Here is a 26,338-nt window from a genome sequence, read left to right as displayed (position 1 = left end):
ACACCCCATTGCAGCTCTTAGGGCTGAGGCCTTGCTAGGGTTTTGTTAATTATTAAATTATTTAGTGCTTTATTTTTACGTTGCTCCAGAGTGGGTGAGTAATCGTTTCCAACACGTTGTTTCCCCCCTGCGTAAGTGACTGAGTAGCTGAGGTGTGTGAAGTCAGCAAAGAGGAGAAGTTGTGAATCTTTGGCCATCCCAGATTTATACTCTGGATGAGCCCATGGCCAGCTCTGAGGTCTAAATAGAAGATCTTTCTGCAGAGTTTATTGGAGGAACCAAATTTAAAATGAGTTGTCTGTGACTCAAAAATCCCGGTTAGAAAAGTGCTTGGAAGGACAATCTCCATTTCCTCATGGAGACCCCATTCAGGGTTTGCCTGGCTTCATGTGGCTGGAGAAAGACTGTAGCCAAATTAGTGTGATAAAGGAAGAAATATATTTTACTTCTTGCTGGTGAGCAGAGAAACAGGGAGCTTTTGGTGAGGGAAAGGCCTGGGCTTGGGTCTGGCTGCTGGCACTGCTGGGGATGCCATGGTAGAAATCAGAGGTGAGAGAGAGGCCAGAGGATTGTGGTGGATGGGAGGGCAGCCCAGTGCCTGGAAGAAGCACTGGGATCTGCTGGGAAGGAGCTGTTTGGTATCTACCACAGGGCTCTACATGGGTCAGAGAGGATGAAGGATGCTGGTGAGGGAGAGTAGATGAAGGTCACTGGTGAACTGGACAATGTCTCACACGGTGCCCAGAAATTCAGTGTGCTCAGCTCTGAAAAAGAGAAACTTAAGATCCTGTTCCATTGCATCTAAATACCCTCCTGGGGAAGGACCAGTCTGGTGTGGGGCTCCTCCAGCTTAGTCACTGAGTAGTGAAATGCAGTGTCTGAAAAACTTCCAGCTCAGGGTGCAGAACTATGGTTACTGGTTACTAAACCTGGCAAACTTTAACCTTTGAGCTGATTTCTCCAGACTTGTTGTGGGTTTTCTTGCCAAAATCACTGCCCAGAGTGGAAGTGCTTGGAATGGCTCCAGCCCCTGTACCTTGCTGCTGGATATCCATATTCCATATCTAAGCATCTACTTGGATATGGAAGCTGTGGGTTGGGTTGCTGTGCAGTGCAGGATGCATTCCAAGGGTTGGATTGCAAGGCTGCATTGGCTGCAAGGCTTGGACTGTCCCTTGCCCTTTGGAAACCTCCAACCCCTCTTTACAAACTGCTGTGAGCTGACCCTTCCTCTGGGCAGTCCCTTGGAGGAGCCACCTCCTTCTGGGATGGACATAGGTGAAATGGTGGGAGAGGGTCTGGGGGAGAGGGGAGATGAATCTGCTTGCTTTTCACTCCCTCCAGCTGTGTCACTTCGAACAGCACCAGCACTGATGCCCAGCCCAGGCGCTGTGGGCAGTCTGGGCATGATTTGGTATTTCTGCTTTATTTCTTTCCTTTATCCCGCTTGACGGTTGCCCACTACAAAGAGCGGCGGAGGGGAAATGCCACCCCCTGCACGAGGCCAGGAAGGAGCTACTCTGGGAGGAGGAGGAGGAAGAGGGCATCTCGGTGCAATTCTCAGAAAAGAAGTGGCAAAGCCTCATCCTTCCGAGGCCGCCCACGGGGCCGCTGCTGCCACTGGCACCGATAGCGATCAGAGCGCGAGCGGGTGCTGTGCCCAGGCTCCCTCCCGGCACAGGGGGCTCGTGCAGCCCCTGCCCAGCACCCCATCCCTGCTTGGAGGCTTTGCTGTGGTCTTTGCCCTCCCAAAGGGAGGTTTTTCTTTGGGTCTGTGTCCTGCTGGGCTCAGTGGAATCGCGCTGTGTTGGATGCTGGGATAAGCACGGCTTAGTCCTGCTTTTGCTGCAGCTCTGCCTGCTGCATCTCCCAGCTGGGGATGTGATGTGTTCTGGGCTGCCTGTGTCACTGGCAGATAAATCTGACTCATTTTCCATGTATTAAGTAAAAATAAATAGTGCTGGGTCACTGGTTCAGTGAAGCAAAACCAGATGCATGAGCATGAGGGCAGGGTGGATGTCAGCAGCTTTTAGCTGTGAGGCTTCTCACTGCCCTGCTGGGAGGTCTCCTGTGCCTCTTGAGACAAATTCTTTGGATTTAGGGGCTGGAAGGTGGAGTTCTGGTTTGTGCTGCCTATACAAAGGGCATCTATAATGCTGATCTGGACACCTCTGGAGCCATGGACTGCTCTCCTCTGAGGGGTTTGTGAGGGTGATTTTACTTCCCACTTCCTTCAGCCAAGAGGCTCCTTTCTGAGCTCTGCAAACCCTGCCTTGCCATGGGCTTGGGTGGGTGAGGTGAAGTGTTTCCCTCCAACATAGAACTTCCCAGACCTGGCACAGCTGGATAGCCTGGGGGTGATGGGGAACTCAGCTCCTGCTTGCAGCGATGGCCAGGAGCATCCTTGCACTCGCCCTGGGGACTCCCCAACCTTGCATCCTCCACACAGACTTGGGGCCTCCCTAGTGAGAAATGTTTTTTGGTAATTAAAAAGCAAGCGCAGAGTTCAGGGGAAAGCCTGGTTCAAGCTCCCCAGATGCCCTCTGTGCACATCTACCCTTGTCCACCCCGGGACAGGGAGGGTGCCCAGCATGGTCTGGTGCTGCTGGGTTTGAGCACACCTGGCACAGTGGGATGGACTGAGCTTGTCTTTGTGCTAGCACTGCTCTGGCCTGGTGTAAAACATCACTGCTGAGTTGTCCCTGTGGTGGTTGTGCCTGGCCCTTTGTGGTGAGACAATTCAGTGTTGCAGCAGAGCAGCAGTGTAACATCTGCTGGGGCGTGTTGAGGTGAGGGGTGGCTGCAAATAAACCTGTCTGGAAACCTTCTCACCTGGCTGCAGCCTCTCCCTGGCCTGGGAATAAACCAAGTGCTGCTCTGCAGTTCATGAAGTCCTTGAGTGCCACCACAGCCCCAGCTGTGTCCCACAGGGACACAGGACATCTGCAGAGGGACAGAGAGAGCTTCTTTCTGATGTTAAAGTTACCTTAGGCTTTTGTCCCTGTGCACATTAAGAACATCTCCCTCCCTGCCCAATAACCTTTCTGGTCTGGGTGCAGGGGATGTGGTTGCAGGGACTAACTCTGTTCTCAGAAAAGTGGGGAAGTGGATGATTGTGATCTCCACTATGAGAGAAGGGAAGGGAATTCCCACCAGGTCTGGATCCCTGTCCTGATGGTGCCGGACACTTCACTTTGCTGTGTGGTCTTTGTTTATTGTGTGCAGGATTTCCGAGCTGCATTTTGTGCTTGAGACTATTTTGGCAAGGGTACAGCTGTTATGGTGTGTCTCTGGTTAATGCAGCTGTGCCAGATTTAGGAGCTTGGGTTGTGGCAGCCTGCTGCTACCCCAGGGTAATCCCAGAGCCTTGCTATGTCCATGAGTTAAACAGAAATTTGATTATAGCAGTATCATTCAAATATACCTGATTGTATCATGGAGCTTCAGCTCATAGCTCCTGTGGAAGACCCAAAAATGGGAGAGAAGACCTCAGGTTCTGAATCACAGGATATGCTGTGTTGGAAAGGCACCACAAGGATTGAGTCCAACTCCTGGCCCTGCACAGGACACTCCAATAACCCCCCCCCATTCAAACCTTCCTGGAGCTCTGGCAGCCTTGGGGCTGTGCCCACTGCCCTGGGGAGCCTGTTCAGTGCCCAACCAGCCTCTGGGGAAAGAACCTTTTCCTAATACCCAGCCTGATCCTACCCAGACACAGCTCCAGCTGTCTCCTCTTATGTTAGTTCCTTTATGCTGTGTTTGTAAGATACCTCCATTGAGCCTTGCCCCTGCTCCCTGCCCATCCTCCCATCCTCCCCACAGTGGGTTTGCCCCAGTTTCCCCAGGGGAAGTAGCCCAGTGCCTCTCCCTCTGCCCCATTCAGCACAAATGACGCCGTGAGCCGCTGCCACCGCAGTTTCCTCCTCCCTCGCTGCAAGTGAGAGGAAGGAAAGAGCCCACGCCGTGCTGGGCTGTTGGTGTTTGTGGTTATGGTCGTGCAGGATGCGGTGTTCTCCTCACTGGGAGATGCTCCCCAACGAGATCAGCCCCACCACTGTCATGGGTCCTGCTCCCCATGCCCAGGCTTTGCCCTTGGCCGTGTAGCAGGACCAGGCTCTCACAGGTGAAAGAACCATGGAATGGTTTGGGTTGGGAGGGACCTTAAAGCTCTTCTCATTCCACCCCCTGCCACGGGCAGGGACACCTTCCACTAGCACAGGTTGCTCCAAGCCCCATCCAACCTGGCCTTGGACACTCCCAGGGATGGGGCAGCCACAGCTTCTCTGGGCAACCTGTGCCAGGGCCTCATCACCCTCACAGGGAAGAATTTCTTCCCAATATCCCACCTAACCCTGCCCTCTGGCAGTGGGAAGCCATTCCCTCTTGTCCTGTCACTCCAGGCCCTTGTCCAAAGTCCCTCTCCAGCTCTCTTGGAGCCCCTTTAGGCACTGGAAGGGGCTCTAAGATAAATTATCCTCCCAGCTGGAGCAGAATGGGTTTTTTCGAGGCACCACGTGAGCCCAGTGACTTCTTGTCGAGGTCAGCAAAGCTCCCGGCGGCTCTGACCACTTCTGCTGGACCAGTTGCTTACTTAGCTATCTCCCAGGTGCAGGAGCTCTCCCTGGAGGATGCCACACTCTGGGACACTACTGATTTATTTGGGCAACCTGCCAGAGTCATCCCAGGTGGATCCATGGCTTTGTGGCATCCGCTGGTTTATGGAAGTGACTCAAAGGAAAACTGGAGCATTGCTGAATTCCTGGGTCACTGTGACTGTTCCCTCACTGACAACATATCACAGGATCTTGGTGGGTGTCAGCAAACCCAGTAAGATACTGGGAGTAGCAGAGGCAAATTAGAAAGTGCATCTGAGCTGCTTGGAAACTTTCCAGGGGGATCTTTCTCCGCTGGAAAATGTTGATTCATTGAAAGTAAAAAGTTGTGTGGCAGCCCAGGGGCTTTCCCTGGGGGAAGTCTCCTGCCCTGTTAATTAATCTACAAGCCTGGCAGAAAGCCATAGAAATAGAGCATGTCCTGGTGAGCAAACACTTGTTCACAAGTCTGGTTTTGCAACCTCAGCACCAGTTTTGCTTGTCTTGACATTGGTCTTCTCCCACTGGGCCATGTCACCCTCTCCCCTGGTTTAAATTCCTCTTGCTTAGCACCTAGAAGGTGTGTAAAGGTATTTTTATGACGTGTCTGTGTTTCATGAATCTGTAGCCTCTGCAGTTGGGAATAATGTTTGAGGGCCAGACAGTGTGATCTGTAGGTTTGTGCTGAACTGCTGTCCCCTGCCAGCTCATGGCGTTCTCTTCCCCACTCTGGCTTGGGTTGGTGTTTACGTCCTGTGCTACTTCATAGACCGTGTGAGTGAAATCCATCTGATTTATATTTATTTTTCCTCTCTGATCTTTAGCACCTCTTCTCTGCAGTGAGAGATGCTCTGTTAATTTTGGTTTCTCTTTTGGGCTGAGACTGGGAGAGCCCCAGTTCCAGCCCCCCCTGAACTGTGCCGTGGGCTGCAGGTGAGCTGTGTAATGTCCACCTGCATCCCCTTCTGCCAAAAAAATCCATAGCAATGCAGGATGGGGGAGATGCTAAGATGGACCTTTCCCAGGTATTTATTGTGCAGTTTGCTTGAAGTTTCCCCGTAACTTTTCTCCCTGGGGCTGTGTGGGGTTCCCGGGTCCCTGGGAAGGAGGAGGAGGAGGAGGGGAGGAGGGGGTGCTGCTCCCTCCTTGCCCTGCAGCTCCTGGACTGCCCGCGGCCAGCAAGCACCGCCTCCTCCCCTGGGAAGTGGGGCCGGGATGAATGGGGACGCCTGGCAGCCTTCACACCGATCATTTCCTCTAAGGCCATCTGGGAGGTGGCCCTGACCGCTGAGGAGAACCTCGGGAAACACCTTGGGCCATTGTCACCACTCAGATCCCAGCAGATGTCTGGGGGGGGAAGGGGCTCGGGGGGTTTCAATTGGCTGGGGTGAAGGACCCACCATCCCTTTGCATGGCAATTCTCTTCTTTCACTCTGGCTAATCCTCTGGTGGGGTTTTAACAGATTTAATGAAAATTTGAAGGTGCCAAGAGATGGCTTAAATGCTGGACAGGCTTGACAGCAACCCAGATATGAGCTCTGCTGTGGTGCTGCTGTGTTGGTGCATCTCCAGGGCGTGGGGAAGCTGGGTGGCTGTGCTGCAGCTGGAGGGGATTGAATATCTGCTGACAGGAGGCTGAATTTGGCAGGATTTGAGTGAGTTTATAGTTGGGATTGTGCATCTGGTGTGTTTGATCCATGGGGCCGCAGGGCAAGGGGTCACACTGGTGGGTTGTCCGTGCCTGGGCAGAAGGAAGGTGGGTTCCACCCATGCCAGGCACATCCCTCTGGCCTCTGCACATGCATGGGGAAGGTCTGGCATGTCAACTACCCAGCTGGCACCTGGGCAGAGGCATCCAGCCAGCTGGATGTGTTGGGCTGTGAGGACACCAAGGTGCTCAGGTAGAAGCGGTGCTGCTTAGACAAGCTTCTTTTCTGTCTGAGGTTATGTCTGTCTGGAACAAGGGGGCGTGAGGTTTTCTCTTCTGCTGTAATCTGATGCCTGTGGTCAACACCTTCCTCCCTGACCCCTTCCCATTGTACATCCCTCCTGTGACCTTCTTGAATGGGGCTGTGAGTGACAGTGGCTCTGTGTCCCCCACAGCAGGGCTGTGCCTGAACTGCTGGAGCCTGCAGGAGCTGGTGAGCCGAGACGCCGGCAACTACCTCATCCTTGTGGAGAAGATCCTTGGCAAGACCAAAGAGGTGAGCTGGGAGGCCGTCAGGGAGGGCTGTGGGCTTTGAGACATTGTCAGCTCTGTGGCTTGCCCTAAGTGGAGCTTTGCTGAGCTTGCTGGGTGATTTTGGGTTGTGGTAAAGTATTGCCGGAGCACCAGGACTTGGGGTCAGGCGGTGCTGGGTCAGCAGGTACAGAACTCTGCTGGGAGTAATGCTGTGTGTCCCACATGAGAACTACAAGGAAAAAGCCCAGCTGTGGTATCTGTTCTTTGGGTAGCACTGCAGATCCACAGGGATGGGTTTTGACTTCCCCAAGTGCTGCTTGGGACACCATAGGGCTGCATGGATGGAGCCAGCCTTCCCCAGGCCTTCCCCAGCCATCAGCTGGGAGCTGCTAGTCCAGAGCAGAGCAAATTGAAAGTTTCCCATTGTTTTTGATGGAAACTTCTCTGTGTTCCTACCGGGCTTCCTGTGGAGCTGCGACACTGAGGGCCAGGGATGGGGTTTGCAGCCCAGCAGGTGACAGTGGGGTCAGGCACAGCAGGGAGGTGAAATGGCAGTGGGGCCAATCTGTTGACCTGCTGTGGTCCCATCATGTGCCAGAGAACCTCAAGGCATCGTTGGTTGAGCAGGGTCACCCCATGGCTGGGAAGGCCTTGGAGGAATCCCTTGATGTGGCAGGAAACAGTGACGTGTTTCCTAAATCCTCAGTACTGGGATTCATGTGATGGGGTAAATGCTGCCTTTCATTTTTTGGGGAAGAAAGGCTGCAGAGCTGATAGCAGTTAAGTTTAGCACAATTTGGTTAAATTAATTTACGTATTTTTGTAATGGTTGGAATTGATCTTGTTGCAGACAGTGGTTTATTAGGGTTTATTGTAAGGGTTTATTGCACTTTGTAATGTGCTCATGAACAAGGGGAGACTGTCTGCAAGGGTATCCTTGAGCTATCACTGTGTCCCTCGGTGAAATAGTTCTGTTGGGTGTTCCCTGGCAAAGCCTGGGATGGAAATACATGGATTTCACTGTGCTGCCCAGCTTTGCAAGCTGCTTGCAGGGGCTGGGCTGCCTCCTTGCCTCTCCTGGCTGCCTGCTTTGAGGCGCTTCCCTGGAATTTCATGGAACTGTGCAAGGACTGGGAACATCAAAGGGCTGGGAGCTTGGCCAGATCTGAGCAAAGGCAGAGCAGGAGGTTGTGCTTATCTGTCTGTCCCATTGGTGTGGATTAGTGGGGCTTTGGGGGTTGTTTTCCCGTCGGGATGAGGGAATTCGCTGGGCACTGTGATGTGGTGGTGCAGGTTGGGTGCTTGGCTTGCACCGCTGGGGAGTCCCCTGGTACCTCCAGGGATATTTTTGGGTGGTGCTCACACCAAACAGCCCAGCTCACCCTGCTGCCCTCGGGCTGTTCCCCACAGGTGCAGGAGAAGTGCGACTACGACCTGGTGATACCCCTGGCCCTGCTCTTCTACTCTGCTGTTCTCTACGTAAGTGCTGAGGCTGCTGCTTGGAGCCGGATCCCACCCTTGGGAAGGCCATGGAGCCACATGGAGGCAGTCACTGAAATAAGAGTGGTTTTGTCTGGAACACCACAGCCTGCTTTGATCAGTTCATCTCACAAAAAGATTCTGTACAAACCTGTAGGGATCAAGACCGTTGCACAAGCTGAGTGAAAAAAAAAAAAAAAAAATAAAAAGAGTTTCAGGATGTTTAAGCTATTTTTTAAAGGGTGGGCTAATCAGAAAGGGAGATGGACAATATCTCTATGCAGAGAAGGGAAACTTTTTCATTACCCTTTATACTTGTGCAAAATACATTGGCAGTGTGAATGAAAAGAAGGAGCGGGGCCTTCACAGGAAGTACTTTTTTTATGATTATTATTACTAGCACAATGCATTGTTATCCCAAGGAAATCATTGCTGCCAGATCCTGCAAAAGCACAGGCTGTAATGCAATTCATCTGTGTGTGTCTGGGGTGGTTAAAAAGGAATTTATATATAGGCTTTGGCACGTGAGCCACAGCCAGGAGGTTGGGAAGGTGCAGAGCAGAAGGAGCTTTCTTGGAGCTGTGCCCAGTGGGGATCCTTTGACCCTTCCTCGGGAGAAGATGGGGTGTCACAGGGTGAACCTCTGCTTTGCCTCTCCTCCTCCCACTTCCCGCCTAACCCCTGGAGGTTTTACACAGCACTTGTAGTTTGTGTCCTTGCTCCCTTTCTAACCGTGTCTCCCTGTTCCCTGTAGGCTCCTCACTTCCCGCCAGGCTCTGATCTGCTCCTGAAAGCTGCCAGTGTGTACCACAGCTTCCTGACCTGGCCTGTGCCCTACTGTGACATCTTCCGTGAGCTGCTCACCTTCATCAGCAATGAGCTGAGGGCCCCTGGTGAGCGTTCCTGCCCTGCTTCCCCAAAAAACACCCCCTGCCTGCACTGCCCATGTTTGCTCCCCGGGTGTTGCTGTCTCATTCCCCACTTGCTTCATGAATCCTGTGAGCATGGTACCCGCAGTTACCCTGGGCATCCCAAACCTCAGTTTTCCCAGGAGAGGTGAGGGCTCTGCCCTCCATCCTTGGCATGATATCACCTGGTGGTCCAGCACAGGGTGAGGCCAGACTCCCCTGGAGGAGCAGGGCAGGGTGATGGTTTTTGGTGGCTGCCAAGGTGGTGGGAACACCCTGGGGACTCCCAGCTCTGGCAATTAGCAAAATGGGTAACTATTTCCTGGCTGCCTTTCAGTCTGGTGGGTCTTTTCCATGGCAGAGCACGTGCTGGCTGCTCCCTCCCAGCCCTGGCCTTTTGTTTGAGATGCTCAGTGGTGCAACTGGGGTGATAACAGTGAGTCCATTCATCGGCATCAAGGTGGCTGGAGCCTCCGAGCCTGCCCTTGCGTGGAGATTTCCATAGGGCTGAGGGACTCCCTGGCTCGTTCTTTACAGCCCAGGCACTACCTTGTGATACAGCTCTGGCCACATCCAGCAGCAGCAGCAGTGCTCCCCTTAATTAAGGACTCCTCCTAGATGTCCTGTTGTTCCCAACGGAGCAGCTCTTCCAATTATTTCTAAAAGGCCCTTTTCCCTAATCTCCCGGGCTTTTGGTGGCTTTTGAAGAGCTGTTATCACACAGAGCAGATTCCAGCCCGTGTTTAATCCTGTGCAGGGCCATGGCAGCAAGACTGACTCTGAGGAGAGTTTGAGAGGCCTTGGAGGGGGGTGTGGGCTGGCGTTGGGGGTGTTCCCCACCCCCTCAGACTGGGAAGCTGCTTCAAAGAGCCCTGGTGAGGATGTGAAATGCAGGGTCTCTGTCATGGCAGCATCATCCTGTGAGATGGGAGCTTGTAGATGTAGGTGGGATGAAATGTGCTTTCAGTGGAACAAAAGCATGAAAAAACCCACCCAAATCCCTGAGCACTGTGAGCTCTGGAATGGCTGCCTTACCCCCAGCATAAATGGCCATGGCCACCAGCACAGATGTGAGGACACTCATCCCATGCTGCTGCAGCCGTGGGCTTCCCCAGCTCCTTCCTGGCCATTTATTGCTGTGATCCTGGTCAGGGCTGTTTCACACACTGCTGGAAAGCTCCAGAGCTGGGGAGGGGGCTGCTACACCCTGCTCTTGTGCCATCACCACCGTCACAGGTGCCCAGTGCTGTGTGAGCTGGGGACTTTGGTCCAAAACCTTTCCCCTCCTGTGAGCATGATGGATCCCCCACTCCTGCCAAGGATGCCATGTGGGAGGCAGTGGCTGCAGTGGCTGAGGAACCCAGTGCTGCTCCTCATTGTGGCCTCTCCCCTCAGCTGGAGCCAGAGCCAGCACCAGCAAGAGCGTGCCCTGTCCTGGTCAGCTGGCCAGGGCCTTGCAGGTTCTTACAGGCTTGTTGCACGGCCTCTGTGACCTGCTGCGAGGCTGAAGCAAAAGCTTTTTATTGAGATGAGGGTAAATATTAACTGAGAACAAGCTGTTGTCAATATTTGCCAAGAATGCAATAGCTTTGATCTGCTCACCGGGGCTGGTGCCCCTGCAAGAAGGGTGAACGCTGCTGTCATGGGGGGCCCTGTGTGATCAGCCTGAGCCCCCCCTGGGTGCTGCTCCCAGGCTGCTGAGCTGGGTTGGGATGTGGCTGCCTGCACTGATAAGGGGGCAGGATCTTGTTGATGCCATAAGATCTTTCCCAAGATGTGCCCCAATCCTACTGTTTGGGGGAGATGCTGGCTTTGCTGTTCCCACCCAGTGCAGATCCATCTGATGTCACCTGGTTTGGGTTCCCAATGGCATCCTGGGGATAATCCCAGGGAGGCATCCAGGGTTGTGGCTGCCCACACCAGCCTCTGCTGCTGGGGCCAGTCTGGGCTCCATCTCTGTGGGAGGGAAGGTGGCAGTGACCTCCTGTCCATAAGTGACATCAAGTGGTAAAAGCTGCTAAATATCCATGGAATTCCTATCCCACATTAGAAGTGGAGCAAAAGGGACTGAAGGTGGAGCAGTTCTCTGTCCCATCCTTACTTATTTTCCCATCACTCTGGGCTTTTACCCTTTACATCCCAAGCTTCCTTGCTCCTGGGCTGGTCCCTTTACACTGTGGCTGTGCCTTGTCTCTGTGAGGACTTTTGGTGGGGCCATTCCCATTCCAAGCAGCAACTCAGCCATGTCTGCACTACACTGGGAGGCAAAGTCAATGTGCTGCTGAGGCAGAACAGTCTGCAGTGGTTTCATTGCTCATGTCCTGTGCTCTCTCCCCAGGGATCACTTTCCAGAGGCTGGTGAGGACAGAGCAGGGGCTGCCTGTGAAGAACCACCAGAGTTCCACTGTGTGAGTGTGGCCATGGGCACTGCTGCTCCCCTCTGTGGCATCCCCACGGCCTGGCACTGAGCAGCATCTCAAAGGGGTCGTGGTGGGTGCTGGGGAGAAGGGCTGGATAGTTGGGCTGAGCTGTGGGAAGGGACAAGGAGAGTGGCTGTAGCATTTCCACAGCCATCGGACTGGGCCTGTGGGCTCCCCAGGCCAGTTATCCTGCAGGATTGCTTGACTCTAGGGCTGCAGATCTGGGTGACAACAACTGGGGAAGGCAAAGTTTCCTCCCCAGGGAGCTGCTAATCTCAGCACACATTGGAGAACAGCTGGGAAATGCTGTGATCTGTAGGTTTGGGAGCCACCACCCCAGCAGGGGTCAGAAGCAAGTCCATCCCAGTCCCAGTGCAGTGCTGAGTGAAAGCCTTGCAGCTCTGAGCACAAGTCAGACTTTGCTCCTTATTTGAGGGCTGAGCCTTTTTACCTACCACCTCATTTGTAAATAGGGAAAGGAGCCTGAGTGGTGTCTGCCATCCTGGCTCAGCCCCAGGGACAGTCCTTCAGGTACAGCCTCTCTGTGCAGGAGGAGTGTCCTCTTTTGGCTTGTCTGCTCATGCCATGCAGCCCTGGATCTGCACCCTTATCTCACCCAGCAGCACTGGGGTATTGGCTCTGTTTTCCTAAAGAGCCCTGAAAACCTGGCACAGGTCATAGAATCCTAAAATATCCTGTGTTGGAAAGGACCCACAAGGATCATCAAGTCCAGTCCTGAACTGTGGGCTTATTGTGCCCGTTGCCTGAGCTTTCTAGATCCAAGCACAGCCCAGCACGTCCTTAATTCAGAGCCCATTTTGCTCAGTGGACACTGAATGCTGTTGCCCGTGAACAGAAGTACATGCTGTCTGGGCTGCAGGTTTGGGAATTCAAAGCCTGTGGATGTTCATGTTGTGGTCTGGAGCAAAAATGCAGCTGAAGGATGTGGCTCTTCTCCTTAAAGCTTCTTCTCTGAGCTGCATCTTGCAGGAGGAAGGTGGTTCAGGGGCCTCTCTCATGTCCCACTTCATCCCATGTCCAGTTAGGGCAACTGGCTGCTGGGCTGGAGCCCTGTCTGGGCCTCACCAGCAGTCTCCAAGCCTGGCTGCCTGGCCTGACTGGTGTGCCCTTGTCCCCAGGACGGTGCTGCTGCTCAACCGCTCCGAGGTGCAGAGCGAGTTCCTCTCCATCGCCAAGAAGCTCAGTGCCAGTGAGCACCCCCAGCACGCCACACTCGTCCTGCTCCTCGGGCACCTCTACCAGGCCAACTTTGGCACCTGCTGTGACCTGGACAGCCTGCACCACCTCCTGAAGGTAGGCTGGGACAGCCCCGACTTTGGGGATGCCACTGAGAGTGGTTTCATGCAGTTGGCTGCTGGATTCCCTGAACAAAACAGCACATAATTGGCAAGAGAAAAGAAGTTTTGGTGACACTTCTTATAGGAAAAATACATGACTTTCACTTCTCAGGTCAGACCTGAGGTCTGCACTTGGGTTTTTTGAAGTGTGTGTGTGTGTGTGGGGTCACTTGCCTTTTACCCTGTTCCTCCCTTCTTCATCCCCAAGTGTAGAGAGGAAGGGTCCCTTGATTTGAAGTGCAGCAAAAGTGTTGGTTGACCAGAGAAAGACTTGGAGGAGAGGCAAAAAGCTGTGAAGAAAACCCCTTGGGTGTTTTCAAACAAGTTTTTATTTTCTTCGCTGAAGTTTTGGGGAACTCAAAAGGGAGTAGAGGGTGGTGGAGGGAGAGAATTACCCAGTCAGTGATCCTGCCCAAGGACCTGTGTGTTGCCTGAGTGGAGGAAACCCCTCAGTCTCTCACCTTGGCTCTGCTCCCCCAGTCCAAGACGCTGGAAGAGCTGTTGGAGATCTACTCCAGTGCCGCCGACGCGCAGGAGATCGCGGCCACCAGCAGCGACCCCGGGCTGGCCCGGGAGCGGCTCCAGGCTGTGCTCAGGGACATCGCTGGGGCTGCCTCCTTTCCTGCCATCACTGGTGAGAACCCGCCCCTGCCCCTCTTTTCTCCAGGGTTTGCTGCAGGCTCAGCCAGCCCCTGCAGCAGCACCAATGAGAATCTTGCACGAAGTTTCGACCGAGCAAAACAACTGCAACGAAAAAGCACCAACCCAGGTCCTGTTTGGTAACCACGCAATGAGCCAGAAAGGGTTTCATTAAAACAGCAACAAAACAAATTGTCCAGCCTGTAAGGCTGAGATGAAAACATTAAATCAGAAACTGCTGGTAGCTGTGATGTCTGACGGCTCTTAGGGGTGTGAAATGTCCCCTCGTCCCCTTTGCGTGTGACTGACATCACTGGTGTTCAGCATGACCTGGGCTGCCCAAAATGTGTGTGGGGGGTGGGTGGCATCTCCCACTGGCCAGGAGAGCTGGCAGAGGTGGTGTTGGGGGTCCTTGCAAATTAAGTCCTTTCCCTCCTCTCTTCCCAGGGGAGGCTCAGCCCCACAAGCTCCACACCATCCCCATCCCCACAGCTCGCTGCTACACGTACAGCTGGGACCAGGATAACTTTGGTAAGTGCAGGGGGTCCCCCCAGTCATCCCAGTGAGACCACAGCCCTCTGTTCCCCACTCCAGGGGTGGCTGAGCAGCGTTTCAGCTTGGCTGGGACTGCCACATCCAGCTGGGTGCATGATGGAGCTGATAACATATTGTTGGTGCCAGAGGGAGAAATGACCCCGTGGGTGCCAGTGTCCCCTGGATGGGACAGGATGTGGGTGACAGCTTGGGTGTGGTACCTGCTGTGATCCCAAGCAAAGCCCTTGTCCAAGCAGAGGGCACAGTACACTGGTGGCCCCAAATCAAGTTTTTCCAGAGACAAATCATGCAGGGCCTAATCTCCTGGGCAGGATTGTGCCTTGCATTAAGCTGGAATAGATTCATCACTCCCAAGTCCATGGGAACATTGGCAGGACAAGACCTTGTTTGGTAGGAAGCTCCTCTGCAAGGAGGAAACCTTACTTGTGCCCTGGAAATAATTATTGCTGGAAAAAACCGACTACACTGGGATACTGAGACTTTATGGGGTTGAGCCAGGTCAGACATGACAACTCTTCCCCCCTCAGCAGGATGGCCAAGGATTGGGTGCCTTTGCTTTGCTCTCAGCCCGGCCACAGCAGTTTTGGAGGGGAAGCAGTGGGTTCCCCTTCTGCCAAGCTGGTCTCTCCAGCTTCCCTATTCCTGGAAGACCTTGTGTGTTCCTGTGAATGTTCAGTGTTCATTGCCTGCTGGCCCCAGCAGGCTGGAGCAGAGCTCTGGCTCAGGCTTTGCAGTAAGTCCAGCCTTGCCAGGAAGCCACAGTGGGTCAGTTTGGGGTTTGATCAGCCGAGTACCTGGCTTTCCTCCTGCCCTTTGGTTAAACCTGGATCAGATTTGAGAGCATTGTGGAAGCTGTATAGGAAGGAAGCAGAACCCAAACAGGGTTCTCTCTTGGGGAGAGAAATATGTTTTGTTTTGCATTGCAACTGAGCACTTCATGAAAATCTGAAAACATTCAGGTGGAGGTTTCCAGCTCCTTGTTTGAAGCCATTCAGGATAGAGGAGAATACTGGCCGTGATGTAGTGGTGGTGTTGTCTGGGCCCATCACATCTGCAGTGGTTCTGCTGGAGCCCAGGGTGGACGTGATCTCCCTCTGGTTGCCTTTCAGATATCCTCAATGACATCCTCAGCAAGGAGTGCAGCGTTGTTGAGCCCATGGCCTCGGAGAACGAGGAGGAGGATGAAGAGGAGGAGGAGGAGGATGTGGAAACCGATGGCTGCTCCCCCGAGCGGGACTCGCTGCTTTCCCCCCTCTGTGCCATTTCCAGTGACTCCGTGTACTCTGTGCTGTCAGAGGAGGGATCTAAGCCCTCGCGAATGTCCCTCTTCACCTCCTCCAAGGACTCCATCTCGGAGCTGACGGTGGTCTCCAGGAAGTCCCTGAAGTCGTTCGTCTCCAGCCTGAAGGACTGCATGGACAGCGGGTACGCAGAGGACAGCGACGAGAGCTCCCTGGACGTGGTGGGGAGGACGGAGCTGAAGGCGGAGAAGGCCCACCACAAGTACAGGCAAACGCTGACCAACAAGATCTACAAACTGTTCAAGAGCAAAAGCCAGCTGGTGCTGCGGAGGGAGCTGAAGGAGTGCGGGGACACGGGGTCGCTGTCACTGCCGCTGCGCCGTGCCGAGAGCCTGTGCGCCTCGCGGGCCCGGCTGCGCATCCCGGCGCGCTCCCGGCGCGCTCATTCACTGCCCCAGCATGTGCTGAGCCAGCGCCTGCCCGCCCCGCTGGCCCCACAGCACCTCAGCCTGCCCCGGCGCCCCTTCCTCAGCTACGACGAGGACAACAAGGTGTCCACCCTGCGCGTCGTGGTGTTCGGCTCCGACCGCATCTCGGGGAAGGTGGCCCGAGCCTACAGCAACCTCAGGTGAGCCGGGAGGAGCGGGGTCTGACCGCAGGGACCTGGCCCTGCCGGGACATCCCGCGCTGCTCTGCTCACCCGGCCCTCTCCGCCTTCTCCCAGGCTCAAGGAGAGCACCTGCCCCTCACTGACAAGGTACTTCAAGCTGCAGTTTTTCTACGTCCCCGTGAAGAGGAGCTGCTTGGCTCCCTCGACCCCCCTGCTGCACCATCCCTCCCCATGCCTGGGGGACCCACAGCTCCGGGCACAGGTAGGTGTCCCTGCGGTACCAGGGCTGGCAGGGCAGGCTGAGGGGAGCCTGGGGGACCCTCAGAGTGACCCCAGTGTGTGTGGTTTCAGGATCCCACCTCTGCTGGGATGGAGAGCAGCACCAACGACATCTCCCACTACATCGGCATGTTGGACCCATGGTACGAGCGCAACGTCCTTGGGCTGATGAACCTGCCCATGGACGTCCTGTGTCAGGTGCGTGTGTGCCAGCTGGTAGGGCTCATCTTCCTTCCCCGAGGAACTGGGGACCTGATCAGAGAAACTTCTGCTTAGCACTGGGCCACCACGATCCTCTGCAAGAGCCTGTGCTACATGGACACAGGATGGAGTTGGGGGGTTCCTGGTGGTCAGAAGGAGGGTTTCTGTCCCCGGGGGGGTGGGATGGACAGTTCTGGTTGTAGGTACCTCATATACCCCATCATGTTGCTGACTTATTCTCCCACCACAGTCTACCAAGCCGGAGGCTGAGCCCCAGGAGGACTCCCAGGAGCAGCTGCCCATCCTGGCAGACATGATCCTCTACTATTGCCGCTTCGCCACACGCCCCGTCCTGCTGCAGCTCTACCAGACAGAGGTAGGCAAAGGGCCTTCAGCCCCATCTTCTGAGAGGAAAGTGAGGGTCTTCTGCCTGTGCCACCAGGTTGGGACCTGCCTGTGAAGCGATGTGTGTCACAGCCACCACGTTCTGGCGAGGCAGGGCTCGGACCCCGACTGTCCCTGTTGCTTTGCTGATGCTCCTGGAGCAGGGATTGAGGGCATGCAGGTCCTGCCCAGACAATCCTGTAGTCATACAAGCAGTTTTCCATCAAAATTCCTTTCCTCGTGACACAAATCGATGCCTGTCAGTGCTGGCAGGTTATTCACATTGCTGGAAGTCTCTCCAGCGCTCTGCTTCCCAAACCAAGCCCCTCCATGAACCTGTTTTCCAAACCCACTGTGGGGAAGGTTGAATATGGGGCTACAACAACTGTTTTGGTGCTGTGGCTCGGGACCAGATGCAGTGGGGATGTGATGAGCGGAGCTGCTGCTTTTCATGGGATTTGTGTTCCCAAAGGAATACCCAGATTCATCATGGAGTTTCTTTCCAATAGGCTGTGGAGTTTTCTTTAAGTGAAGATTAGGGGTTTGTGTTGTTTGACTTGCTGGTGGTCTGTTAGAGCAGCCTGAAGAACAGCTAAAGACAAGTGTCACCCAGAGCAGCTGTTGAAAGGTGTGTTTTGAGAACAGGAAAGGATTTTCCCAAACTGACCTGTTTTCCGTGGAAAGGAGTTAGAAGGATGAACGCTGCCTGGCACAGGCTGGGTGGTCTCACCACCACATCTTCACTCTTCTGCCCTGGCAGCTCACCTTCATCGGGGGAGAAAAGATGACCGAAGTCTTCATCCACTCCCTCGAGCTGGGCCACTCAGCAGCCACACGGGCCATCAAGGCATCAGGTCTGTCGCTGCTGCACCCACCCACCCACCCACTGTGGGGGGCTGCAAACCACGGGGCTGGGAGGTGAAGGGAAAGAGGGGCTGGAGGGAGTGTGGGCTGCGAGACATGTCTGACACAGCCTGAGCAAAGGTTCAGACAGCTCTCTGCTAGTTTGGAAGAGAAATATCCTAATTCTTGCATTCCTCTTCAGGTGTGGCAATGCCTTCTTGTTTTTGCTGCTGTTAACTCTAAAATGGATTTACAATGAAACAGCTTCAAGCCCATTTCCTTCCCTTCATCAGCACCTGGTCATACGCAGCTTTACATCTTTTCTTTTTGCTGCTGTTTGTGCTTTCTCCAGGAATGCCATTTATAAACCCCTATTTCTGTTTCCATAGTTTACTGGGCAAAGCAAGGTTTGTGGGTGTGTGCTTGGAGCCTTCCTGAATGTACATTTATGTTAGGAATTTGTAAAATTAACAGTGTTAGAGAGAAGGAGCAATGGCAGGAGCATCTGCCTGCAGCGTGGTCTCCAGCTCTGGTGCAGTGCAGCTCACACAGACCTCCCGTGGCCAACCCGCAAAACTGCACCTAAACACACTGCTTCAGCCTTTAACCAGCTGCTTTTCTGCAATCTCGCCTTGTCCTTCTCACCAGAGCTCATAAAATATCCCCCACGTGAAGTGTCACCACTCCACTCCCCCAAAATACAGGCTTGGCCAAGACCTCTTCCCACTAACTCGTGAAACCACCAATCCCGACTCTGATGGTTTTTCCCTTGGGTTGTGTGACAAAACACCACATCTGCAAAAAATTATCTGGAAGGGGCGGGAGGGTGAAGTTAGGAAGTGTTGGGCACAGTATTTCAAGGCTAATTTAATGTGGGCAGAAATATGCCTGGAAAAACAGGAGCCGGGTTAGCAATGTGGCCTTTTATTGCTTTGTGTTTTCCCTGGAGCGCTGACCCCTCTGCACCAGCTTAGCCAGCGCCTCTTTCAGTTCTGCAGAGCAGCTTGTGGTGCTTTGTGTTGGAATTCCTGCACTGGATTAATTGCTTTCTGGCAGCTTTGAAGCCACCTTTTCTCTTTTTTTGTCTTTTTGCTCCACAGCCAGGTTCAGCAAACCATTTCCCCCCCTTTCTGTAGGTACTGATTATGCTGCTGTATCAGTAGCCAGTGAAGGATGTGGATAAAAAGCCACTGTGTGACATTTGCTCCTTGTTTTGTGCAGGTCCAGGCAGCAAAAGGCTGGGCATAGATGGAGACAGGGAAGCAATCCCATTAACACTACAGATTGCCTACAGCAAGGTGAGTGTGTGGGACTCACACAAATGGGGCAGAAACCACCTCTGTGCTGGGCAGGCAAGTCTCATCTGGGGGCTGAGAGAGGCAGGGCTGACAGTCTGCTGGAGGAGCTCGAATCCAAGCCAAATTCAAGCTAATTGTCTATTTAGTGGCTAATTGGAGGTGGCTTTCCACTCCTGTTCAGCCCAGTAAAATGGAATGTGTAGCCATCTTCCACAGGCTCTCTGTTCTCAGTGCCACTTCACACAGGTAGCAATCTTGTGGTGGGCACAGCAGTATTCCTGTTTTATTGGTTCCTCTGCAGTCATTCAGTGGTTTTGCCTGGGCAATTTTTTTTGTGAATCCAAGGTTAAATGAATTTTAATGCCTACACAAACCCTGTGCAGCTCTAAGTGAATCCAGATGTGAGCCAGCCCACACAGATGGTGTGGGGTGGGAGGTGGGGTGACGTCAGCCTGGAGTGTGGCATTTGTGGTGGCATCACAACAACCCCACATAACGCTCTGGGCTGGGGGCAGAGTGGTTGGAAAGCTGCCAATGGGAAAGGACCTGGTACTGGTGACAGGGGCTGAACATGAGCCCAGGTGGCCAAAAAGGCCAATGGCACCTGGCTTGTACCAGCCATGGGGTGTCCCAGGCCCAGGGCAGGGACTGTCCCTGTGCTGGCCCTGCTGAGGCACCTCCAGTGCTGGGGCAGCTCTGGCCCCTCAGACAGGAGAGACACTGAGGGGCTGGAGCGTGGGCAGGGAAGGGAACGGAGCTGGGAAGGGGCTGGAGCAGCAGGAGGGGCTGAGGGAGCTGGGGGGGCTCAGCCTGGAGAAAAGGAGGCTCAGGGGGGACCTTCTGGCTCTGCAATCCCTGACAGGAGGGGGGAGCCAGGGTGGGGTCGGGCTCTGCTCCCAGGGAACAGGGACAGGACAAAAGGAAATGCACCATGGGAAGTTCAGATTGGATCTTAGGAAATATTTCTCCACCAAAAGGGTTGTCAAGCCCTGGCACAGGCTGCTTAAGGCAGTGTTTGAATCACCATCCCCTGGGGTACTTAAGAGACGTGTAGACGTGGTGCTTAAGGACATGGTTTAGTGGTGGAATCGGCACTGTCATATTTAGGGACTTACTGATCTTAAAGGCCTTTTTCATGCTAAATGACTCTGTGATTCTCTCTCCTGGGTTCTGCTCGGTCCCTGCAGACAGCTGTCAGTGGAAGAAGTCACTGGAATGATGTTGAGAAGGTCTGCACATCTGTCAACCTCAGCAAAGCCTGCAAGAAGTATGAAGAACTTGGTGAGTAGAGCTGGCTGTGCCTAGGGACTGGTGGAGTGAGAGGACAGTGTGGATCTTCTGGCTGGGGCAAATGGGGGCTGTGTGAACGCAGGAGATAATGGGAGGTGCCTGGTGTTCCCTAGTCCTTGGCTGTCCTTAGCACCACATCAGGGACAAAGGGAATTTTGTGTCAGGTTTCCAGTTAATAAAGCTTTGAGCCCTTTAAAAGCACCGAGACTTTTAGTCCCTGTGTGTATTCAGAAGCAATAGAATCACAGAATGTCTCACACCATGTGCCTGAGAACATTGTCCAAATGCTTCTTGAACTCAGACAGGCTTGGTGCTGTGACCACTGCCCTAGGGAACCTGTTCCAGTGCTCAACCACCCTTTGGGTGAAAAACCTTCTCCTGAGATCCAACCTGAATCTCCTCTGCCTCAGCTCCAGCTGTTTCCTCGAGTCCCCTCACTGGTCACGACAGTGATCTGTTTGTTCTTGCTCAAGAACTGCTGGTTTGGCATTCAGACATCCAATTCTGAATGAACTGAGGGATTTTAGTTCCTTTTTCCTTGTGTGCTTTGTTCCTGGCAGCTGTGTGGTTTGTGAACAGAACAGTCAGGGCAAACGGGTGATCTACCAAATAGGAGACATCCCCTACATCCTCCATGGAGCTCCACCTAAACCTCTGTCCCTCCTGTCCTCCTCTTGCTGCCCCATCCATGAAGCCATGCAGACAACTCTGGGAGAAAAACCAGCAGGAATTAGTTTCTCACCTCCTCTGTACTTCGAGTTGGTTGTCTCTGCCCTAGTTCAGGAGCTTCACCTGTGCTGCCAGGGCTGTGGGTTTGCATCAGGGGGTGTCCTCAGCTCCACTCTGAGGAGAAATTTCACAGATCTCCCTCCTTCCAAGAGAAATCTGGTCCCCTGGATGATCTCCATTGGTTTTCACATTCAGCAGTTTGACCACAGGATGTCACTGTGATTCCAGGCATGAAGAAGCATCTCCAAGTGGACATGCTGGGAGAGTTAAAATTTCCTCATGATGATGGGGCAATGTTTTTTCTCCTCTTTGGGTCCCAAGATAGTTAAATATTCTCTTCCCCCCTGTGTCCCTGTTGCTTGCTTTCCCTGTGGATTAGCCTGAGGGAAGGAAAGCTGGAACTGTTCTGCATTTCCCCCAGCAATGGGGGGACTGACCCTGGGGTGCTTTGAGGGGGGGAGGGACCACTTGGGTTCTCACCAGTGGTCCAGAAGCCCCAACTGATTGCAGTTCTGTTTTGTTACAGCCTCGAAGACAGAGTGCCTCAACTTAACCATGACAGAGGTGGTCAAAAGGCAAAACTCCAAGTCCAGAAAAAGTTTCAATCAGGTAACTCTAATCATGGTGCTTTTACATGTGGTAAGGTGAGGTTGGCCTGACCCAGCTGGGAGGGAAGCAGGGCTGGAGAGAGCAGCTCCTTGGGGGATCTGTTTGCCTTAGGGGTGCCCAGGGGAATGCACTGAGCCCAGCAGCTCCCTCACTCCAGCTCTCCTTCTCTCAGCAGATCAGTGTGTCCCAGATAAAAGTAGACAAGGTCCAGGTTATTGGTGTCCAGTCCTCCTTTGCTGTGTGCCTGGACCAGGATGAGCAGAAGATCCTGCAGAGTGTAACCAGGTAGGAACTGAAATGGGGCCAACTGGGATGGTGCATCCTGTGTCCAGGGCTTGCCTGTGAGGTGTGGGGGGATGAGGTCCTGAGCACCCTGGTGGGTCTGTGCCAGGTGCCCAAGCTGGGTGATGCAGCCCCAAGCTCTGCAGGGCAGCTGAGCTCAGCTGGGATGGGTGGTGCTGCTCAGATCTCAGCAGGAGTTTACCTTCCTGAAGGCCCCAGTCAACTCTTCAATCCCAAAGACAGCTCTTTCAGCAAGATCCATCATGAGCCAGAGGCCATGTGAGATAAATGAGGTGTTTTAAGAGCACTGGGCACATGAGCAGAGCCTTCAACTTCTGAACCTCATTTGGGTCCTTCCCTGCCTTTGGCATCCTTGCTGCAGAAGGAATCCATGATCTTCATGGGAGAGTCTGGGATAGAGCAGGAATTGTCCACTGGACTGTTCATCTCTGTCGTCCCATCAGGGCACCCAAGTGGCTCCCCAGGTGGTGAAATTTGAAATCTCAGTGTAGACAACATGCTTCCATGAACACAAGAGGTCAGACCAGTTGATGGACAGACATTGTAATTTCTCTCTCAGACTGAGCAGAACTCTGCAAGGTTATGCTGCCTCTAACAGAAAAATATTGGGAATCTCATGTCTTAAATAACCCCAAAGAGAAGTGTTTCTCTCTAAAGTGTTTATTGTGAAACTCAGGGGATAGTGGAGTTCAGTGCATGAAATGGTAAAGGAGCTCCTTCCATCTCCCCAAAACTTCTGGGGTGCAAAAGCTGTTTTTCCAATGAGTTTCAGAAAATACTCTTTATGAATGGTTCTGCTCTTGGTCCCAGTCTGAGCCAGCTGAAAGGCTGATTCCTGTTTGGTTTTAGATATTCCTACTGCACCTGAGGAACACCAGGGTATACTTAGAATATCCTATATTAGCAGAATATCCTATTCTATAATATTAGAGTATACTTAGAGGTTGGTTTCTCTTTGTTCCCCTGCAGGTGTGAGATCTCTGTGTGCTACAAACCCAGGGACAGTGATCCCTTTGCACTCAGAGGGTCCCCTCTGCCTGCCCAGGACCCCTCTGAGTTCCACTCTCTCCTGTGTTTACCCATTGCCACCTTCAGTGGAGCACTGCCTTGAAGACCCCTGTGTCCTTCCAGACCAGACTCCCATCCCACAGCAATCCAGGCTCAGGAAGAGGAAGCTGATTGTCCTGCTTTGGACACCCAGCCATGCTCGTCCAAGACATCCTGGAGCTGAAGGCTGGTGGCTGAGCTGCTCCTGGCCTGAGCTTAGCCCTCCCTTGGGAAATGGGAATGCTGGTGGTGTGCTCTGGTATCTCTCAGGGTTCCTCAGCAAGGGGAGGAAAGTGGTTTCCTTGAGATCTCCACCTGGCAACACCTGGGTGAAGAGGGCAAGGCAAGGACGGGGATTTTCCTGCCAGCAAGTGGTGCTGTGGCTGTGTTTGACAGTGACTGCAAGGCCAGTGGGATATGGGGTGGGGGAAGTGAACTCATGGGGGGATATTTTGGCAAGTGAATGTCCTTGGCTGAGTGGAGGTAGGTGTCCTCAATGTGTGTGGAGCTACAGATCACCCAGCCAATGTCATTTCACCTGTGACAGGTCAAGGATGCTCAGGGCAGTTCTTTGGGGATGGGATGGGCTTTCTCAAGGTTTCCTTTAAATTCTGGAGGTTGGGTGTCTTGCAGACAAGCAGAGCAACCCAGCAAGCCCCCAGCATGGGCTGTAAACTGCTGTGTGTCCCAGTGAATCGAGTGCCATAGGCCATTCCAGGGCAGGACAGCACGTTGTGTATCCATGTATTTAATGGACATCCAGGACCTGCAGGAGAGAGTTTCCAGTTTCTGCAGAATTTCAGCATTCACCCATGAGTATTCCCTGTTCAGCCCCTGGTCTTGCTTCCTGCTCCCCAGCACTGTTTGCTGGAGACACTCCAGAGGCTGAATCCTCAAGAGCTGCTTGAAATACATCAGGAACTGTGCTGAACTCAGGGAGGGAGGGAAGTGCTGGGGAAACCACTAGGATTGCCTTGAGCTCACCTGAAGAGGCACCTTTGATAGAGAAAGACCCAGCACCAGAACCTTTATGACACTTGCAAGGGACAATAGGATTTGAGATCCCTCTCCCTGGCAAGACTCATTCCTCCCTCTTCCTTCTCTCTGCAAGGCTGTAGGTACAGAAAGGTGCAATATTTGGGGGTATTTAGAGGTATTCTGACCCAATGAGCAAAAAAAATAAGACTGGGAAAGCTTTTCCAGGTTTCTTAGCCCTCCAGCTGTTTCTTGGTAGTTTTTGGGGATTGTGGTCCTTGCTGGCTCTGGTGTCCTCAGCAGTTGAGTGTAACTTCTGCCAGTGGCCAGAGAGGAGCAAATACGAGACATGAACACAATCCTGAGGCCTCTGTGCTCCATCCTTCCACCTGAATCAACCACCCCAAGGATGGTGTTGCCTTGGGAACTCTAAGAAAAGACCCTCATGTGGGCTGAAGGATCCATTGAACATGAACACTGAACAGCTCTGGCTCCACCAGGATGCAGAGCCAGCTTAGACTCCTAGCAAGGACCCACCTTCCCCTGCCATGCACCAACCCCAGGAGCACCCATCTCTTCCTGCATGGAGCAGTGTCCATCCCTCGCTCTCAGCACAGGCTTGGCAGGTCATGCTGGGCTGTCTCCTCCCCCACAGGCTGCCTGCAGGGTGATGCAGGACCACTGAGGTCACTGCTGTGCACTTCTCTACGTCACTATTTGAAGTTCATAAGGCTCAAGGGATCAGAAACAGATTGGAATGGCTCTTGGAATAAGTTTTCTTCACCGACTTTTCATTTCCCAGACAGGTTTGTGTGTGTTTTCTCCAATGGGGCTGAAATTTGACAGCTGGTTATTGTTGTCCAATATTTTAAAATAGCACCTTATCCTGTCAAAACATTGCTGTTTGTGATCCTGATATCTGGCTAAATATATCCCTGCCACTGGTATGATATCAACCACTCTGCTTTCAGCTGGCCCTCCAGGAATACTGGAGAAGAGAATTTCCATCCCATAGAGGAAAAACAAGCACAGACTCTAAGGACTCGTAATCCTGGCCAAGGTTTTGACCTCTGATGCTTTCTGGAAAGGAAAGAATTACAGGGTTCTTTCAGGTCACCCTTGTACATATGTGCAGCCTCACCAAATCTGTGTAAAGTCTGTGCTGATCTGTAAAATACTGTTCAAAGAACTTTTAAAGTGATTGTAAAATATTAAATGTTGATTTATTTCGAGTACAAGTTTGGGTCAAGTAATTCCTGAGCAGGGGGGAGGCAGGGGAGGAACCTCCACGAGGAGAACACACGGGTCCTGCACTGAGGAGCTGCTCTAGGAGCAGGAAAAAGCTTAGAAAAGCCATTCTAGTCATGAGCTCGGTCCCAGAGGAGACCCCTGGAGGTTAATTGAGCTGCTTCTGTTCTGTGAGTGACAATGCAGGGTTTGGGTGTTGTAAATCCCAAATTGGCTTCATGCTGGATTAAGGAGAAAAGAAACGAGCAGAGCTCGTGGGTGCAAGGTGAGATCTGTGTGTGCCCTTCCCTTCCTGGAACCTCTGTGACCTTTGCTGCCCTGATTTGCTCCTGGGGCCAGGGACAAGGTCCAGCCTGGGGAGACAGCAGAGCTCTGGGATGAAGGGTCCCTGCTTGGGGTCAGCAGGGGTTTGCCCAGCAGCTGGATATTACAGAATGTGCTGAGAGTGGGGCAATTCTGACTTGGAAATCCCTTCTGCTTCTTTGGGGGTGCAGGTTGGCAGCTGGAGCTGCTGCTAGTGAAAGTGCTCTGAAATATGAAGTGACACTTGGAAAATTGAACTCTCTCCAGTGTCACCTTCTCCTGTGGATATTCAAGGAAAGAGGCTTAGTTGGTAGGTGTGAGGGCCAGTGTGTCATGACCAAATAAACAACATGGGAAAAGTCATTTGAGCTCAGACAAGCCAAAAACCAGGTGAGAATAATTTCTGTTAATCACTTTTTTATGGCTTAGCTATCTTTTTTTTTTTTTTTTCCCACTCTGATTAAACAATAACAAAAAGTGTATTTTAACTGAAAAGAAAAGGTCTTTTGAAAAGGCAAAGAAGGCAAATTTTCCAAGCTGGAATAATTATCTGCTATTGTTTGTTCTCAACAGCAAAAACACCCCTAAAGCACAAATTTCCCCCCGTCTCTGTTCTGTTCTTTTATAGAGGTAAGTGGAAAGAGGAACATGAATGATTAAATCCAAAGCAGTAATAAAGTACTTTGTTCTAAAAATGTAGATATCAAGAAGTTTGGGATCAGGGTCCAAGTCTGATCCCTGAAGTCCTGCATAGCTGAGGGGAAGTGGCAGTTTCAGGTGCCCTGCTCTGTCAGGGCTTGTCATCCCACAGCCACCTCAGCTGGACTGGGCAGAGCTGGAATGTT

General features: G+C 52.9%; 1 protein-coding gene across 1 annotated transcript in view; it reads left to right on the top strand.

Moving 5' to 3' along the window:
• Window positions 1–25,180, top strand: part of PIK3R5 (phosphoinositide-3-kinase regulatory subunit 5) — a 43,133-nt gene extending 17,953 nt beyond the window's left edge. The window contains exons 3-19 of the mRNA XM_050319510.1: window positions 6,696–6,796; window positions 8,185–8,253; window positions 9,008–9,146; window positions 11,500–11,569; window positions 12,721–12,895; window positions 13,420–13,573; window positions 14,026–14,109; window positions 15,243–16,002; window positions 16,099–16,246; window positions 16,336–16,461; window positions 16,715–16,840; window positions 17,609–17,702; window positions 18,913–18,989; window positions 20,177–20,270; window positions 21,535–21,617; window positions 21,793–21,902; window positions 22,890–25,180. Coding sequence (XP_050175467.1) covers window positions 6,696–6,796; window positions 8,185–8,253; window positions 9,008–9,146; window positions 11,500–11,569; window positions 12,721–12,895; window positions 13,420–13,573; window positions 14,026–14,109; window positions 15,243–16,002; window positions 16,099–16,246; window positions 16,336–16,461; window positions 16,715–16,840; window positions 17,609–17,702; window positions 18,913–18,989; window positions 20,177–20,270; window positions 21,535–21,617; window positions 21,793–21,902; window positions 22,890–23,031 — 2,552 coding nt within the window. The 3' untranslated portion in view covers window positions 23,032–25,180. The remainder of the gene's footprint in view (window positions 1–6,695; window positions 6,797–8,184; window positions 8,254–9,007; window positions 9,147–11,499; window positions 11,570–12,720; window positions 12,896–13,419; window positions 13,574–14,025; window positions 14,110–15,242; window positions 16,003–16,098; window positions 16,247–16,335; window positions 16,462–16,714; window positions 16,841–17,608; window positions 17,703–18,912; window positions 18,990–20,176; window positions 20,271–21,534; window positions 21,618–21,792; window positions 21,903–22,889) is intronic.
• Window positions 25,181–26,338: the final 1,158 nt, after the last annotated feature.

The sequence above is a fragment of the Myiozetetes cayanensis genome, unplaced genomic scaffold (genome assembly GCF_022539395.1).
Source record: "Myiozetetes cayanensis isolate MyiCay16 unplaced genomic scaffold, myiCay2020 scf22, whole genome shotgun sequence".
Lineage (NCBI taxonomy): Eukaryota > Metazoa > Chordata > Aves > Passeriformes > Tyrannidae > Myiozetetes > Myiozetetes cayanensis.
This window is presented reverse-complemented; position numbering and strand designations above follow the sequence as displayed.